At 37.3% G+C, this 18,953-nt stretch overlaps 1 protein-coding gene across 5 annotated transcripts in view; it reads left to right on the top strand.

Moving 5' to 3' along the window:
• The window catches only part of Trpm7 (transient receptor potential cation channel subfamily M member 7), a 103,495-nt gene that overhangs the window by 32,837 nt on the left and 51,705 nt on the right, over positions 1-18,953 (top strand). For all 5 annotated transcript variants that reach the window (XR_013050726.1, XR_013050727.1, XM_076570568.1 and 2 more), the window contains exons 5-12: positions 1,878-2,091; positions 4,236-4,360; positions 5,385-5,556; positions 8,015-8,189; positions 9,578-9,701; positions 11,932-12,004; positions 16,326-16,426; positions 18,721-18,855. Coding sequence is in view for 3 of the 5 variants with exons in the window: in XM_076570568.1 (XP_076426683.1) it covers positions 1,878-2,091; positions 4,236-4,360; positions 5,385-5,556; positions 8,015-8,189; positions 9,578-9,701; positions 11,932-12,004; positions 16,326-16,426; positions 18,721-18,855 (1,119 nt within the window). In the remaining 2 variants the exon portion in view is untranslated. The remainder of the gene's footprint in view (positions 1-1,877; positions 2,092-4,235; positions 4,361-5,384; positions 5,557-8,014; positions 8,190-9,577; positions 9,702-11,931; positions 12,005-16,325; positions 16,427-18,720; positions 18,856-18,953) is intronic.

Raw genomic sequence — 18,953 nt, 5'->3', positions numbered from 1 at the left:
TTTAATCCCATAAGTTCTTACTGCTTTTTAGCTGACTAGTTCCTAAAACATATGTTCTTTGTCTTTGTGTACTCATAGTTAAACAGGGCAGTAAGTGCTATTGATGAATTAATTAATAATTGAGTATAAATAGATAAATGGATATCTATGTTGATTTGTGTGAGTTATAGTGTTAGTACTATGTATCACAAAAATTTTTCAAAATTTAAAAGCCATTTGCTATTTTATATTTCTAGGAATGTAAATGTTACCTAATTTATGTAAATTTTTTGTTGGTGGTTTTTTGTTTTTTTGAGATAGGGTTTCCCTGTATAGGCCTAGCTAGCTTAGAACTCACTCTGTGTAAGGAGTCTTTCTCTGTCCTGCCAGCCAGCTCCTAAATAATGACAGGGAAACTTGTATTAATTATGAAAGCTCGGCCTTTAGCTTAGGCTTGTTTCAACTAGCTCTTTTATAACTTAAATTAACCCATTTATATCAATATATATTCTATCATGTGGTATTACCTGTCTTTCCTCTTGTACCTCTTGTTTCCTCTCTGTGTCTTCTGATGTCTCTCATGTACCTATAGTCTTCATCCTCTTTCTTTCCCGAGAAATCTGGCATAACCTCTCCCCCAATGCAACATATCTTTTGGCTTCCATTTTAAAGTTAAGACATTCTTAAAATATATAGATTGCTTTACTTTAACAGTTCCTTTCATAATCCAGTGTCTCTCAGCAGCTGCTGTTATCTCATCAGCATTCAAAAAATTTAAAGTCTTGAAAGCACCATATAGGATCCAGATGCCCTGTGCATTTTCACCCTTACATTGCGCATATGCATATGTATAAAATTTTAATATACATTATTATATGATATATATTATTACTTTAATATATATTACTTTACTCTTTCTTTAAAGACTTTATTACTATTTTTAACCTTTTTTTTTCCCCTATGACTGTCTATACTCATTTTTTATTGTACCTGTTGTAGAGGTTTTCTTGGTTTGGACTGCTTTGCTGTACATCTGCAGCCTTCTCTGACTGTGTGTGCCAAGCCTTAAACCCGCTTGCTGCGTGGCTCTGAGCTGGCCACTGGCTCTGTTCTGCTCAGGTCTGTGAGAGCCAAGCCTTATGTCTGCAGCACCCGCTGGGAGCAGCATCTCCAGCTCTGGGAATTTGCTGAGCCTGTGCTGTTTGTGCTTAGCGCGATAGCTGCTCCAGTGCTCCCTGGTCAGCAGCCACCCTCTGAGTCGCAAGCACTGGGTCACTAGGAAGTCGGGTGCTGCTTTTTTTTTTTTTTTTTTTTTAAGTTTTCTCAGGCCTTACGTGGAAATGTGTGCCTGAACTTTGGGCCCCATATGTAACAAGTCTTTCTCTGTCCCACCAGTCAGCTCCCAAATAATTATACAGAGACGTATATTAATTATGAAAATGTAACTTTTAGCTTAGGCTTGTCTCAACTAGCTCTTAGAACTTAAATTAACCCATTTATATTAATCTATTTTCTGTCACATGGTGTTACTTCTCTTCCATCTGATACCTCCTGTTTCCTTCCCATGTCTCCTGGCTTCTCCTTCATGCCTATTATCCTCCTCTTCTTCCTTTCTTTCCCCAGAAATCCAGCCTATACATCCTGCCTAGCTATTGGCCATTCAACTTTTTATTATACCAATCACAACAGTACACCTTCACAGTATACAAATATCCCACAACAACTCTGTAGACTGGGCTGGCCTCGAACTCCCAGATATCTGCCTGTATCTGTCTCTCAAATGTTAGGATTAAAGGCATGTGCCACCAACCCTAGGCAAGTAGATTTTTTTGAATAACAGATAATGTTGCATTATTAAATCTCTGAACATTGTTATTTTGGCCCTTTGTTCGTTTTAGTATGTGAGACTGTCATATGATACCAAACCTGAAATCATTCTGCAACTTCTGCTTAAAGAATGGCAAATGGAGTTACCCAAACTTGTTATTTCTGTACACGGAGGCATGCAGAAATTTGAGCTTCATCCAAGAATCAAGCAGTTGCTTGGAAAGGGTCTTATTAAAGCTGCGGTTACAACTGGAGCTTGGATTTTAACTGGAGGAGTAAACACAGGTAATATGAACACTATCAGTTTTATTAAATATATTTGTCAGTCTTTCATATCAGTTAGGCATTTGAAATAATAAATTATAAATACATTTGATTCTTCTATTAATCTATAATCCTTGGTAATATCACTGGTAAAAATAACTTAATCTGCTTGGTTGTCATTCAGGCCATTAAAATACACACTTTAGAGCAAAAGTTGGCAAAGTTAACCTGTATGCCAAATCCAGTTTAGTTAATCTTTATTCGTATGGATAAAATTTTATTTGAACATAACCACATTCATTTGTTTATCTGTTTGTGCTACAATAGCAAAGGTGAATAATTGTAACAAAGAGTAGTAAGTTAATAATCAGCACAGTCAAAATGCTTACTGCTTGTACTTTGCAAAAATATTTCCTGACTCTACTGTAAAGCAAAGTGTTATCATTTTCTGACTACTGATAGACTGGTAGAAGAATGATAGTCTCCTCCTTTGGTAGAGGTAAAGGCGTGTCCTTTGCCAGCAAGAGAGATGGCTCAGTAGGTAAGAGTACTGGCTGCTCTTGCAGAGGATGAATTTTGTTTCCAGCACTCACATGGCATCTCACAGTTGTCCAGGTCCAGGGAATCTGACACCTTCTTTTGGCCTTGTCAGGCACAAGGGACGTATGTGGTTCACATACATACATGCAGGCAGACTTGTATGCACATTAAAATAAAATTGTGGAAAAAAATGGCCTTCAAAAATTAATTTTTTATCTATTATTTCCCTTTCATTCAAGATCTTTTGTGTAATGTTTAAACTTTGAATTGAAGGAGGATGGGTTAATTTTAATGATTAAAGTGAAACATAATTATTTATTTAAATCACCTTAAGTATCTCATTGATTCATTATTGATAACTATTTATTGAGCCTCATTGTTATGCATTCTTTGAGCTCTAGGATATATATTGTTCTTTAAAATAGACACTTTCAGTATTATAGTGGGGATATGTATGCAGTAGGTGGATAATTTAGATGTGTATATATAGTATATTAGATGACCAGTGCTATGCAGAAACATGGGATAAAGAAGTACCATCTCACAGAATGATAGACTACTATATCTGTCTCCTTACATTACCCGTACCTGAGAAAAACCACCTTTAAAGAGAGTTACTGTTTATTTTGACTCATGGTTCTAGAAATGTCAGTCTGCCATGGTGGGAAGAGCATGGCAGGGTAGAGAAGTCCATGCTATATTGGCCAGGAAGCAGGGAGGTGGAAATATAAGGAGCAAGGACATGTCCCTAGAGAGCTGCTTCCTTCAGCTTGGCCCTACCTCCTCCCTTCATGACCTCTAAATAATGGCATTGTACTATGAATCCATTCATCACATCAGAGCCTCCCTGATCAAATGTGTCTGGAAACATCAGACACCCATACCTGACTGAGCTTTATTAGTCTCTTCACTTTGCAATTCAGTCAAGTTGACAAGAGTAAGCAGATTTTTAATGATAGGATGACATTTCAAGAAAGATGAAAGGAAACAAAGAAACAGAAAAACTTAGAGCAGAGCACTGAGAGATGAGAAAAATCACTAGTGTATTGTAACATAAGGGGAAGTAAGCAAGGAATGTTGGTCAGAAGTTCTTGGGACATGGTAAAGCATGGTGATATGGAAGCGCAGTGGAGCACAGACTGATAACTTTTTAAGGTCTTAAAAGCCATTACAAACATTGTGTCTTGGCTTCTTGAATAAGAAGTGAAGGTTTCTTAAGGTGCTAATTGGTAAGAACAAAGATTACTTGATTGTGTTTTGAAAATGGACTGTAAGCAAGGAAGGCAGTGGGAAAAGATCAGTGAAGATGTTATTTCCTATGTTTTATATGAAAGAGGGGATCTAATATGTTAAAAGAAGCAAACTAAAAGATACATCAGTTGGTTAGGACTAGGCCTACCTACCAGTGTGATAGGATTCAGTTTACATGTGTTTTGAACAGTTGCAGTGAATTTGATATTGTGGGATTTTGTTTTGTTAATCTATTTGGTTATTTTACATTTTTTGTAAGCTTGGCTTAGGATCTTACAGCCTTAGAATCTTCTATTTAAAGAAACATCATAAATTGTAATGTTAGAAGGTAAATACAGGGTTTTTCTAATGGTGAATAAATTTTATATGAACAGGTGTGGCAAAACATGTTGGTGATGCCCTCAAAGAACATGCTTCCAGATCATCTCGAAAGATTTGCACTATTGGAATAGCTCCATGGGGAGTGATAGAAAACAGAAATGATCTTGTTGGGAGAGATGTAAGAATGCTTTTTGTATGTCTTAAGTTTGAGCTTAAACAGAAATAATGTTGGCTGACTTGATAGGCTATACTATACTTTCATATTAAGTTTAAAACAAAAGTTCCAGTGGCCTTTTTCTGATCCTTTGGAAAATGCATTTATCAATATAAATGCTTATAATAGTGTTGGTACTTTTTGTTTTCTGTCTTTCATGTAGAATGTTATTTTAACATGTTTTCTATATCATATTAGTATTTGTAATTGATTTTTTTGTTTGTATTTTGAGAGCCCTGGCGTGCTAGAACTTGCTCTGTAGACCAGACTGGCCTCGAACTTAGAGATCGGCCCTCTGTTTATAACATTAATGATTAATTTTGTCATTAAGATTAGGAATCAGATTTTATTTGAATAGGTTGAAGATGTGAATTGGTTTATAGATATTCATCACAAGCCTATTAAAATAAAACTAGCTGGGCATGGTGGCACAGGCCTTTAATGCCATCATGAAGCAGTGGAGGCAGAGGCAGGCCAGTCTCTGAGTTCAAAGCTAGCTTGATCTATGTGGTAAGTTCCAGGCAAGCTGGGACTATATAGTGAAATCCTGTCTCAAAAAACAAAACAACAACAACAACAATAACTGAATTATGGAGATCATTTTTGAGTGTTATTAAATTTCTAATGTCAGCTTGAAATGGTTGTATTTATGCTTTGGAAAATAACACTATCATATTTTGCTGTTTTCTTATTGTCTTCTGTATTGTACTTTACTCACTAAATAACCTTACAGTGTATTAGCACTGTATGTATACTTCCATACTGCTCCATTTGCATGTGATGATAAAAAGCATAATTTTGCAGAAAGTAGGAATATGTAATTATGTGGTTCAATCTGTTATTCATCTTCAAATACTTAAAAGCTTATGCTTTTTCTTCATATCTAAATGAAAATAGAATGATACCTTTTGTGGGTCACTTCAGAATTTAACTTACGCTGTATTACATTCAGCTGCCTTCCACCGTCTCTTCTTTTGCTCTTGTTTAGGTGGTTGCTCCTTATCAAACCCTATTGAATCCCCTGAGCAAATTGAACGTTCTAAATAATCTCCACTCCCATTTCATATTGGTGGATGATGGCACTGTTGGGAAGTATGGGGCAGAAGTCAGACTGAGACGAGACCTTGAAAAAACCATCAATCAGCAAAGAATTCATGCTAGTAAGAAGTTCACAGATTTGTTACTGTTTAATTATTCAAAGCTGTATTAATAGCCAGCAGCATACTTGAAAAGTAGCATGCTCTTTCAAGTAAGTACACCTTTCTTTACATAGCAAGAAAACCTACAAAGCATCTGAAAATGGCTGATCTTAAACAAAATGGTACGACCTAAGAAAAGACGTCTCAAGCCAAGTTGCATACTTAGGTTTCAAGGCCAAATCAAAAAACAAACAAACAAACAAACAAACTTTTGTTTGTTTTTAAACTTTGTTGCTGTTGTAAACCCCTATAGCTCAAAAAAGTACTTAATAACTAACAGCCTTAATGTGTGGTTATTATTATTATTATTATTATGGTTTTCTTTTTTTGGTTTTTCGAGACAGGGTTTCTCTATGTAGCTTTGGCACCTTTCCTGGAACTCACTCTGTAGACCAGGCTGGCCCCGAACTTACAGAAATCCACCTGCCTCTGTCTTCCGAGTGCTGAGATTAAAGGCATGCGCCACCAACACCCGGCATGTGTGGTGATTCTAATATGTATTTCAACATTCAAGATAGTGATGTAGCTGTGGTGTATGCCTTTAATCCCAGCACTTTGGAGGCAGAGGCAGGCTGATCTTTGTAAATTTGAGGCCAGCCAGGGCTATACAGAGAAACCCTGTCATGAAGAAAAAAGGGGGAAAAAGGGGTGGGGGTGGGGGAGTAGGGAGGCAATAGTGATGTAAAAGGAGCAATACCAGTAAGAATGAGCTTTGCCTAAAGTTTATCAAGTGAGTCTATATTGCTGTTGGCAAATGAGTCTTCAAAGCTGATGTTCTTGGAACAGATTTTCCTTTCCAACTGTGACTGAACTTTCTTCTTCAACCTCTATATTTTATTACAAGTAGAAGGAATTCTATAACCCTAGTACACCAAGAAGATGAACTCTGATGCTGTGATATAGAAATAGAAAAATTACCGAAGAACATACATAGTAGAGTCACAACGTTTGTGTAAACCAGTAATTTAAAAAATATTCTTGGGCTGGATAAATGGCTCAGTGGTTGAGAGCTCTTGTTACTATTGCAGAGGACCTGAGTTCAGTTTCCAGCACCCACATGGTGGCCTACAGCTGTCCATAACAACAGTTCCAGGGAATATGGTGCCCTATTCTGACCTCAGAGGATACTAGGCACACATGTGGTGCACAGACCGACATGCAGACAAAGCACTTATACACATAAAGGACATCTTAAATAAATACAATTATTCTATTTTATTACTTCCTCTCTCCCAATGTGGGGTGTCTGGAGGTCACAGGATAGCTCCTAGAAGCTGATTCTCAAGATCCTCTGTGGAACTTGGCAGTTGAACTCATTGATGCTTTGCTTTGCTCACTGAGCCATCTTGCCCACTCTGAGAACTAGTGATGTTTTATAAACCTATACTTAGAAGTATTTTATGAGGGGCTGGAGAGATGTCTCAGAGGTTAAGAGCACTGACTGCTCTTCAGAGGTCCTGAGTTCAATTCCCAGCAACCACATGGTGGCTCACAACCATTTGTAATGAGATCTGGTGCCCTCTTCTGGCCTGCAGTCATACATGCTGTATACATAATAAATAAATAAATCTTAAAAAAAAAGTATTTTATGTTTTGTCACCACACTTTAGGTTGTTGTAAAAATGAAAAGTAGTATTCTTCACTAGTTTCTTTCTTTTATCTTGTAGAGGTCTTAGATTCTTTTTATTTTATTTTATTTATTTATTTAACATTTATGGGTGTCTCATCTTCCTGTATTATGTGTCTGTGCACTGTGTGCATGCCTGATGCCCACAGAAGCCAGAAGAGAGTGTCAAATCCCCTAGGACTAGTGTTAAAGCAGGTTGCGAGTTAAAGATAAGTTTAAGCATGTGGGTGCTGGGGATTGAACCCAGTTCCTCTTCGAGAACAGTCAGTGCTCTTAGCTGCTGAGCCATCTCTCCAGCCCCGGTCTTAGATTCTTATTAAAATTAAATAAAAGTAGATATATATTAGAAATTCAACCAATACAGTATTAAAATGTAAAACAAGCCCCACATGGTGCTCTTGCTTGTAATCACAGCTCTCAGGAGGCTGAGACAGGAGGCTCTTATATTCTAGACATGCCTGGGTTACATGACAAGACTTTCAAAACTAAGAAAAAAACAAAGAAACATATTAAGCCACAAATTAATCCTAATATATACCTTGCCAAGAGCTCAATTAATAAATACATAAAAGTTTATTTTCAGTAAATATGCACATTCTAGTTGGCACTAAGTCATTTTTTGAATTTCTGATTTTATCACCCAGAACAGATTTCAGCGATTAAGTGTTTAGTGCTCCGTTGTATGAGACTGACTACATCCAGTGCATCAAAGAAAGCCAACTGTCTCATAAGAAATAAGGTTAAATTACTAAGTTTTGTCAGATTTACTAATTAAACTTTTATCCTTTTCAGGAATTGGGCAAGGTGTTCCTGTGGTGGCTTTGATATTTGAAGGCGGGCCAAATGTCATCCTTACAGTACTGGAGTACCTTCAGGAAAGCCCCCCTGTTCCAGTTGTTGTGTGTGAAGGGACAGGCAGAGCTGCCGATTTACTAGCATATATCCATAAGCAGACAGAAGAAGGAGGGTGAGTGTAGAGTATAGCAGACTTGACAATATATTAGAGTTTTGTAGTTTATGCAGTACTGGACTCCTTTGTCTAATGAACATGAAAATTTCAGATTGAATAAAATACTTTGTTCAGATCTAAGGCAGTAGCTTGTGTCATACACTATTGGAATGAACTAAAGTGTGGTCATCTTTAGAAAACCATGATTGCTTTGGAGACATACCTTTGACCTGATAGTTTAATTTCATGTAATGATTTCTACAGGTGAACACTTGTATAGAATTTCTTGTTGTAGGGTGATTTGTACAAGAAAAAGACATAGTGTAACATCTACCAGAAGAAGCTTAAATAAATACATTTTGGCATATCTGTATAGTGGAATGGTTATAGCTGAATAAAGATGGAACCTGTGTGTTAAATTTCTGAACGTTAGCAGTTAACTTAATGGGCAGAAGATGTATGAGTCTGTTTCCAGAGGAGGAGATACCTGTGCTCGCCTATGGCAGCACATACACCCAAACTGGCATGTGCAGAGAGTAGTGTGCTCTTTATGCCGGGATGACATGGGAACTTGTGAACTTTCACTTTTAAGAAGAAAATTACTCAAATTACTGAAAAAGATTTTAGAACATTGTAGGTGGAGTTTTTCTGTGTCCTGGCAGCTGCTCCCAAATAATCACAGATTTATTATTGATTCTAAATGCTCAAGCTAATAGCTCAGGCTTGTTACTAGCTAACTCTTACAATTTTAATTAACCCGTTTATATTAATCTACTTTTTGCCACATGGTTTTACCTCTCTTTCATCTTGCATCTCCTGTTTCATTTCCATGTCTTGCTGGTGACTCCACTGACATCACCCTTCTTTTTCCCATGTCCTTAGTCTGGTTCTCCCATCTAACCTTATCCTGTCCAGCTATTGGCCTGTCAGCTTCTTTATTAAAGCAATCACAGCGACATATATTCACACAGCGTAAAGGAATATTCCACAGAACATCACATTTGTTGACTTTTGTGATTCCTGAAAAGAACTGAAGTGAAACTAGGCCAACAGAGACTTTGATCATGAACTTGTGCATTTTGATACTTTGAGCTGTGTAAATGTGTCCATGTTGAAGACACCTTGGTAAATTGTTTTATAAGTCATAATATAGAATTATCCTTATGATACCTTGTAAAATCTTGAGTACTAATACTACATCACATACTTTGTTTAAAACATTCACAAAATAATTTGAAGTGGAAATACTCCATTCCTATGCCATAGATTAATAATGGGTGTCTCAGGAAGTTACTATTTAGTATTACTATAGAACCTTCAGAAGCCTTGCTTGGGTCTACCTGTACTTTGTTTTGATCCTACAGAGAAGGTTAAAGTGAAGTAAGTTGTTTTTCTTCTTCTACCAGGAATCTTCCTGATGCAGCAGAGCCTGATATTATATCAACTATCAAAAAAACTTTTAACTTTGGCCAAAGTGAAGCAGTTCATTTATTTCAAACATTGATGGAGTGCATGAAAAAAAAAGAGCTTGTGAGTAGATTTCAGCAAAATAAATATTTTATTTCTTTTAAAGCACGTCTGATTCATACAATATATAACTTTTTAGTTTGTGTTTTAAGTTTTTAAAGCTGTTCTGTCATTTACTTATTGATCTCCAGCTGAGTGATGGCATCTAAAGACTAATTTTCATATAGTGTTGAGACATTGTATTTATTCTTCTAAAGGAATTTTCATAACTGAGTCTCCACTGACTATGCTTAGTATTTAAGAAGACTGCAGAGGAATAAGCAGCATGGCTCCGTGGCTATAGGTGCTTGCCATCAAACCTGATGACCTGAATTTGTAACTTACCTGGTGTAAAGAGAACCACCTATTGCTAATTGCCCTTTGCCTTTATGTGGATGCTGTGTGCAAACCACACATACACCCCCACCCCACACCCCTGCACACACGTCCACAAAGGAGAAGAAGACCTATAGGTGCTAGTGGCTTCTCTAACAGATGTCTGGGAAAGTATTTCAAGCCTTTTCCTCTGTTGAAGACTACTAGACTAAAGGTCTGTGTGCTTCGTGTCATACATGTAAACATAGGCTTATTTTCAGAGATAAAATTATAAGTTTTGTAAGTAAATAGGAACATAGAATTGCTGTCACTTCTTGGTCTTTGGCTTTGATCACGTGTTGATGTGCATTGTGTTTCATTGCAGGCTTTGTTCTACATGAAATGAAGGTAGTTGAACACTTTGTACTTGTGTAGTAATTACCTTTTACTTTTTGAAAAGTACCTAGGTAAAAGCTTCCTACATTGCAGGAATTTTCCGCAAAAGAAAAAAAGGAATACATTAATCACTTGAGTAAATGCTCACTCTGTAGAAAGAGCAACATGATTTGTCCTGATAGTAATCTCTAACCTCTACCCCCAAACTGCTTAGTCAGCTGACAGACATAAGATAGATTTCTTTTTTTTTTTTTTTGGTTTTTCGAGACAGGGTTTCTCTGTGTAGCTTTGCGCCTTTCCTGGAACTCGCTTTGGAGACCAGGCTGGCCTCGAACTCACAGAGATCCACCTGCCTCTGCCTCCCGAGTGCTGGGATTAAAGGCGTGCGCCACCACCGCCCGGCTGATAGATTTCTTTTTAAAGATTTATTATGTACACAGAAGAGGGCACCAGATCTCATTACAGATGGTTGTGAGCCACCGTGTGGTTACTGGGAATTGAACTCAGGACCTCTGGAAGAGCAGTCGGTGCTCTTAACCTCTGAGCCATCTCTCCAGCTGACATAAGATAGATTAAAAAGAAGTGATTATTATATGAAACAAACTACTTTTGGATATGCCTGATGATACATTTGATTAGTGGTAATCTTAATTTTCTGTTTCATTTAGGGTTGAAATATTAGATCACGGGTTGGGGATTTAGCTCAGTGGTAGAGCGCTTACCTAGCAAGCACAAGGCCCTGGGTTCAATCCTCAACTCAAAAAAAAAAAAAAAAAAAAAAAAAAAAAGAAATATTAGGTCACTTATGTGTATAGATTTAATAATCTATAGTTATAGAGATATGTAAGTGACTTCAAAAATTTATTTCTGTATAAAAAACATTATTAATATTGTATGTGTGTGTGATTGTGTGGGCATGTATGTATCGAGTTCAGAGGACAACTTTGTGTAGTGAGTTCCTTCCTTCCACCTTTACATGGTTTCTGGAGACTGAACTTAGTTGTCAGGTTTGTATGGTGTCTTAATTACTTTTCTTTTGCTGTGTAGAAACACCATGACCAAGGCAACTTACAAAAGAGCATTTAATGGGGTCTTACAGTTTCAGAGGGTGAGTTCATGATCATCGTGGCAGGGAGCATGGCAGCAGGCAGACATGGAGTTGGAGCAGTAACTGAGAGCTTTCATGTTGAGACAACCACGAGGGAGGGGAGCTAACTGAGAATGTTATAGCTTACCAAACCTAAAGCTTACTCCCAGTGACATACCTCCTCCTATAAGGCCACATCTCCTGATTCTTCCCCACCAGTTCTACCAACTGAGGACCCAGCATTCAAACATGAGCTTATAGGGCTATCCTCATTCAAATCGTCACATATGGCAAGCAAGCACATTTACCCACTTAGCCATCTTGCCAGTCCTGCAGATATGTTTCTATATAAATCTACATAAAGACATTTTTCTCTGTAGTAATTGAAATTGTTTTTTGTTTTATAATACCTTAGCTTTAAAAATAAAGACATACTATTAATATATTTTGAACTAGATCACTGTTTTCCACATTGGATCAGAGGAACATCAAGATATAGATGTGGCCATTCTTACCGCACTGCTGAAAGGTAAGTGTTTTTTATTTTGTTTGGTATTTTGAGACATAGTCTTGCCATAGCTCTGGCTGTCCTGGAACTCATGTAGATCCTCCTGCCTCTGCTTCCTGAGTGCTGGGTTTAAGGTCTGAGCCACCATGCTTGACTAAAAAGGTAAGATTCTAAAATCTTATAATCTTTAATTTACGTCTTATTTATATAAGGTAGAACTTTTCATTTAGCTAAAGGTTAAGGAGTGAGTAGGTTTTCAATAGTTTTTTTGTTTTTTTTAAATGAAAGACACTATTACTTTTTTGTTAACAACAAATTAGTTTTGTAGATTTGTAGTTTTCTGTCCTGTAAACTTTTATTTTTATTTTTGAAAATTTATGCCTCCAGACTCAATTATCTCCTTAAACTTGTAACAGGTTTTGTATTGACCAATTATTCCTGGGCATGGGAGCTGCCCTGGCATCTGTGGTTTATTTTTGTAGGGGGAGGATTTTTATTTCATTTTGATCTTTTTTTATTTTATATTATTGGCTTTCTGTTTGTTTTGATTTTCATTTTGGGGTTGGTTTTGTGTGTGAGTGTATGAATGCTTACATGCTTGATAGGGAGAGAACATGACGTTGAGGTAGAATGGATCTGGGCGGAATTGAGGAGGGGAACTTGTTCAAATACATTATATGGAAAAGCAGTTTTTTAATTAAAAAACAACAGGTGTGAGTTGTGGGTCAAACGCTTGCTGTATGGCCCTGTATATAAAGTCAGGTGGTGCTGTGCAGCTGCAGTCTCAGCACCGGTACTCCAGAGCGCCTCACTGTCGGCCAGCGCCCCTGAAAGGGCGTACTCTAAGGTAGTGAGATGCTCCATCTCAAGCAAGGTGTGGGATATGCTGTTTTCTTTTGAAGAAAATTTGAAAACCAGTGTTGTCTTCTAGGAATAAGGGGTTGATACATATGTACTTTGTTTTTCTCTCAAAATGTTACAAAAATAAGAAATGAAAAGTGTCTTGTCTGGGTACCTGAAAACGACATATTTGGCAGGAGCAAAGGTCACTGTTTTGTTATCCATAAGGATGTTCCAAATATTAGACCACAACAACTTGCCAGTATGTTTTTAAAAATAATATAATGTTTTTAAATGTAAACAATAACATAATTATGTATATATCATCTTGGGATCAAGAGATGCATAAGTATTAAGAAACCCAGAAGTCATAAATATAGTAAAAAGAGAGATGATGTAGATATCACAACATAAGATGACAATAGAACAGTATGTCTCTGTGCTGTTTGTCATATGTATTCTGTGTGCTAGCCAGTCATCCTACGTGGCCTGCTTTTTTTTTTTTTTTTTTTTTTTTTTAAATCTTTTCTTCATCTTAAAAAGGAAGAAACTAAGGAATCAATGTTAAAGTGAAGGAATTTGAAAACGGCTATATTGGGCCATTGAGATGGCTGAGCGGATCAAAGCACTTGCCACACGAGCCTGATAATATAAGTTCAGTCCCTGGAATCTATAGTGGAAGGAGAGAATCAATTCATGAAAGTTGTCCTCTGGTCTACACATGATTGCTGTGGCATGTACACACCCAGACATTCACATTCTCATTCTCATTCTCATTCTCTCTCTCTCTCTCTCTCTCTCTCTCTCTCTCTGTCTCTCTCTGTCTCTCTCTCTCTCTCTCTCTCTCTCACACACACACACACACACACACACACACACACACACGTAATAACTAAATTAAAGGTTGTAAATTTTAAAAAAAGATGAATATCTTATGGAGAAAATGAGTATGACTATTTGAGGAAGAATCCAAAGACATGATTAATGGAATTGTATTTCAATATTATTATTGTATAAAAATAGAAACAAGGCATTCTGTGTGCTGACCTTGTCTGATAAATGTAGCTCTCACTCCTCATCAGAGAAGCTTGTTTTAATGTAAGATAGGGACGTTTACAAAAACCACGGCTGCTGAAAATGTGGAGAACAACTTGCAGTGGGGTGCTCAATCCCATTTGCTACATTTGCAACACCAATGTACACCTAAGGAACATTTTGCAAGAGGACTGTAAGCCAGGAGACCAAGAAGTCTGCTGTGATATTATATCTTCTAGCTATGACAGGGTTGCCACATGAAACCTCAGCAACATGTTATCTAAACAAACTTTGCTGGGCAGTGGTGATGCAGACCTTTAATTCCAGCATTCGGGAAGCAGAGGCAGGTAGATCTCTGAGTTCAGAGCCAGCCTGATCTACAGAGCAAATTCTAGGACAGCTAGGGATAAACAGAAACCCTGTCTCAAAAACTCAAAAATTATTATTATAATTATAATTATAATAATAAATTAAAGTAGAAATAAATTCTAAGTAAATGCCACTACCTCTCCTCCCACATAGAGAAGTACAGATCTTCTATGTAAATGGTACAAGTTTCTTGAATGTATCAGAAGCTTTAAAGTGATATTTTGTTTGTTTGTTTTTTAAGACAAGGTTTCTCTGTAAAGCCCTGGCTATCCTGGAACTTGCTCTGTAGACCAGGCTGGCTTCAAATTCACAGAGATCCTCCTGCTTCTGACTTCCGAGTTCTGGGATTAAAGATGTGCGCCATCACCACCTGACTTAAAGTCATATTCTTATATCCAGAAAATTAGCCTCTAGAGAATCATTGTATTTAAATAATCAAACATGAACTAAAATATACTTGAAAATTTTCAGAGTAACCTAAATATCTATGTACTGGAATGTTTTAACTATTTCATACTTTAAAGACTATTGCATACAAAGTAAAGTATTCTGTAGCATGAATCTTAAAAATTCTTATTAATAAAATCAAACCTGGAGCCAAGTATTGGGGTGAAGCTGGAAGATTAGAGAGACAGAACAAGCCACAGCTAACCTCATCTGGCCAACTTCTCAGCTGGTCTTGTTTCCTCAGACTGGAAGCCTCTGTGTCCTCATATCCGAATGGCTCTCAGCTGAACTGTGCTGCTCAAAACCTAAAAGCTTAACCAGCCAAATGCTTAACCAGTCCAAAATGCTTCTAGTTTCTGGTCCTCACGCCTTACATACCTTTCTGTTTTCTACCACCACTCCCTGGGATTAAAGACTCGCTTGCTTTCTGGGATTAAAGGTGTGAATCACCATGGCTGTTTCCAATGTGGCCTTGAACTCAGAGATCCAGAGGGATTTCTACCTCGGGAGTGCTAGGATTAAAGGTGTGAGTGCCACATTTTCTAGCCTTTGTATTTAGTGGCTGTTGTGTCTCTGACCCCAGATAAGTGTATTAGGGTGCACAGTATTTTGGGGAACACAATACCACCACAGTATTTTGTTAAGGAAAGTCATGTAGAGTGAGTCTCATAAGGCAGCTACTAAACTTAGGTTTTTAGTCAGACTTGCTCTGTAGATTTACTTGGCTTTAATCTCATGGCAGTCCTCCTGATGCAGCGTCCCAATGGTAATATTACAGATGTTACATGTCATGCTCATCTCTGACCCCATCTCTCTCTGTCTATTTCTCTCTCTTTCTCTCTCTTTCTCTCTCTCTCTCTCTCTCTCTCTCTCTCTCTCTCTCTCTCTCTCTCTCTCTCTCTCTCTCTCTCTGTGTGTGTGTGTGTGTGTGTGTGTGTGTGTGTTTAGTTCACTGATCCATTGAGACTTGGTGGCAAGCGAACTCCAGAAATCCACTTGTCTCTCTCCTCCCCATCCAAGCCATAGGGCTACATTCACTATCATTTTTTTTTTTTCTTCAAAGGTGATAGGGAACTCCAGGTTTTCATGTTCACAGAGCACATACTTTATCTACTCTGCCATCTTCTCATCCCTGATCCTGCTTATTCAGTCTTTAAAAAAAAAATTACATTTCTTTATTTATTTATGTGTGGTGTGTAACCCACTCACATTTGTGATGCTGTGATGCACGTGTAGAGGTTGGAGAACACTTGTTTACCATGGGGGCCAGGAGACAGAACTAGGGTTGACAGGCTTGGGAGTGGGTATCTTTACCCTCTGATCCATCTCCCCAGCTCAGATCCCACTTACTAATGTATTGTCTATCCCTTTCTTAGTAATTTTAAGTATATGGCTATACTTATATATGTGCAGAAAAGTACCTGAAATAACATCTTTCAGAATCCTTGAAGTACTATGCCTGTGGTAGAAACAAATCATCTTTGGTTCCTCGGTTCCTACATTCTGAGGCAATGTAGTTTTATACTTGAAAATACAAATGCTCCATTGTGGTAGACACCAGCTGTGTAAATTAAAGGGTTCTATGGACAGTTTGTAAATGCTTACAAAGTGATAGAGATATACTCACCAACTGTTTTCTTTATTCAATTAGGTACTAATGCATCTGCATTTGACCAGCTTATCCTTACACTGGCATGGGACAGAGTTGATATTGCCAAAAATCATGTATTTGTTTATGGACAGCAGTGGCTGGTATGTGGATAATCTAAGTACACCATATAATGAAGTTAACTACAATGGACACTTAGTAGCTAAAGGTTTTATATCCATGGATTCCCCCAACCACAAAATGAGTACTATGTAATTAGGCTGTACAGAAGTTTCCTTTTTTATTCCATAATCAATATAATGTTAATATCTGCTCTATTAAATTTTTTGAGTAATCTAGAGATATTGGTGTTACCATAGACAGCATACATCATTTTGTCAAAAGCTGAGCATCTGTGAATTTTGTATCAGTTCTTGGAACTAGTCCCTCCAACTGCAGAAAGGAAAAAGGGTAAGAAAGTATATATTGGGACTGTGATTTATGCTCACATTTTACCTTTCTGCCCCAAGTGTAAATATTAGTAAGGTGTATTTGCTTAATAACTTTGTTTTTTTTTTTAAGGTATTTTAATAATATCTGTAGAGTCTTGGAACTCTTGCTCTGTGTACAGAACTCACTGTGACATGCCTTTGTTTTAGTCCGGTTCCTGTGCAGTCCCTTTATTTACTGTTTATTCATGATTTATCTTTCTACTCCTAGAAAATAAATTTTGTGAGGGCAAGAGTATTTTTTAGGATCCCCTCTACTCTATTCACTGCCTGTAAACTGTCTGACTAATTATAAGGGAGACAGGGTAAATATAATGTGTAGAGTAGAGCAGAGGGAAAATGGTATAGATTAGAATGTAAATGTTCTATTATGTAATAGCATAATTGTCTGTATATTGTGATAGAAAATAATCTTACTTAAATAGGAATAACATCCATGATAAATTATAAGCTGTTAATTCAGAGAAAAATTTACATTCTTGTATGTTTGACTTTATTTTTGAGTGTAACATCAAAATATTTTTCTTGTCACAAAACTGAGTAGTGAAAAGTATTTTTTTAAAAACCTTGCTTCTGTCTTGAAATTTCATCATGTATAGCAAATATGTGTATTTACTAGGTAAATAGAGTATATTAGAGGCCAGGCAGTGGTGACGCATGCCTTTAATTCCAACACTTGGTAGGCAGGTGGATCTCTGTAGCACAAATCTTAAAAGGTTTTATTAATTAAAACAAACCCAGAGCCAGGTATTGGTGTTAAAGCTGGAAGATCAGAAAGCAGCACAAGACACAGCCACCTCACCTCGCCAATTCCTCAGCTGATCCTGTTTCCTCAGACTGCAAGCCTCTGTGTCCTCATCTGAATGAATCTCAGCTGAACTGTTTGTTGCTCAAAAGCCTAAAAGCTTAACCAGGCTCTAGTTTCTGGTTTTCACTCCTTAAATACTTTTCTGCTTTCTGCCATCACTTCCTGGGATTAAAGGCTTGAGTCATCATGCCTGGTTGTTTCCAGTGTGACTTTGAACTCACAGAGATCTGGATGGATCTCTGCCTTTGGAATGCTAGGATTAAAGGTGTGTGTGCCACCATTTTCTGGCCTCTGTATCTAGTAGCTGTTCTGTTCTCTGACCCCAGATAAGTTTACTAGGGTGCACAATATTTTGGGGAACACAATATCACCACAGATCTCTATGAGTTCGAGGCCAGCTGGGCTACAGAATAAGTTCCAGGACAGCCAAGGCTACACAGAGAAACCTTGTCTTGAAAAACCAAAGAGGGGGAAAAATCATTAAAAAAAATACATTAGAGACCATAGCCTTCTCCAGGTAAAGAACAGAGGATGAATTGGAGGTAGTGATACTAGAAGGGAAAGTGTGTAGTTGTGTGGTACACCTTTGAGGACAGAATCAGAACAATATTAAAACAGCAATGTAAACATGGTGATTTCCAAATTAATTTTTACTACAAAGAGTTCTTTTTAAGCATCTAATGATGTAGTATTAAAAGTAGAACTGGGATGTAGTCTAGTAGGTAGAGTGCTTGTCTGCTTTGTAGGAAGCCCTGGGTTCCATTCCAGCACTGCATAAACTGAGTGGGTGACAGGCTCCTGTAATTCCAGCTCTCGAGCTGGAGGCAGCAATCAGGCACCTACCCACTGAGCATCTCCAGCCCTGTTTTCTCAATCTAATTGGTGATGGATTTCGGAGCTCCTTTCTCCCATCCCCATACAACATTTGCGGTCTTACAGATAGAGCATTTATGCAACATTATTTAGGGAATCCTGTATAAGGTGGGTCTTTTTATACATTCTCTAAATACCTTAGGTAACTGTTTTGCATCTCATTTTGTTCCCACACTTTGAGAACATTTAGGTATAAATCATAAGGACTTGTATTTAAGGAATTGATAGTTGGAACATGTGAAATGTATTTATTAATTTGATACTCTAGGTTGGATCCTTGGAACAAGCTATGCTTGATGCTCTTGTAATGGATAGAGTTTCATTTGTAAAACTTCTTATTGAAAATGGAGTAAGCATGCATAAATTCCTTACCATTCCGAGACTGGAAGAACTTTATAACACTGTAAGTCTGATAAAAAAATCTTTGTTCACTGTTTTATTGTCTTTGAAAATGTCATTTTATCTGAAAATATGCACTCCTATTGATAGCTTTCAGTGTCT

Source organism: Peromyscus maniculatus, chromosome 4, assembly GCF_049852395.1.
Source record: "Peromyscus maniculatus bairdii isolate BWxNUB_F1_BW_parent chromosome 4, HU_Pman_BW_mat_3.1, whole genome shotgun sequence".
Taxonomy (NCBI): domain Eukaryota; kingdom Metazoa; phylum Chordata; class Mammalia; order Rodentia; family Cricetidae; genus Peromyscus; species Peromyscus maniculatus.
Note: the sequence above shows the minus strand (reverse complement) of the source record. Positions and strands in the feature narration are given on the sequence as shown.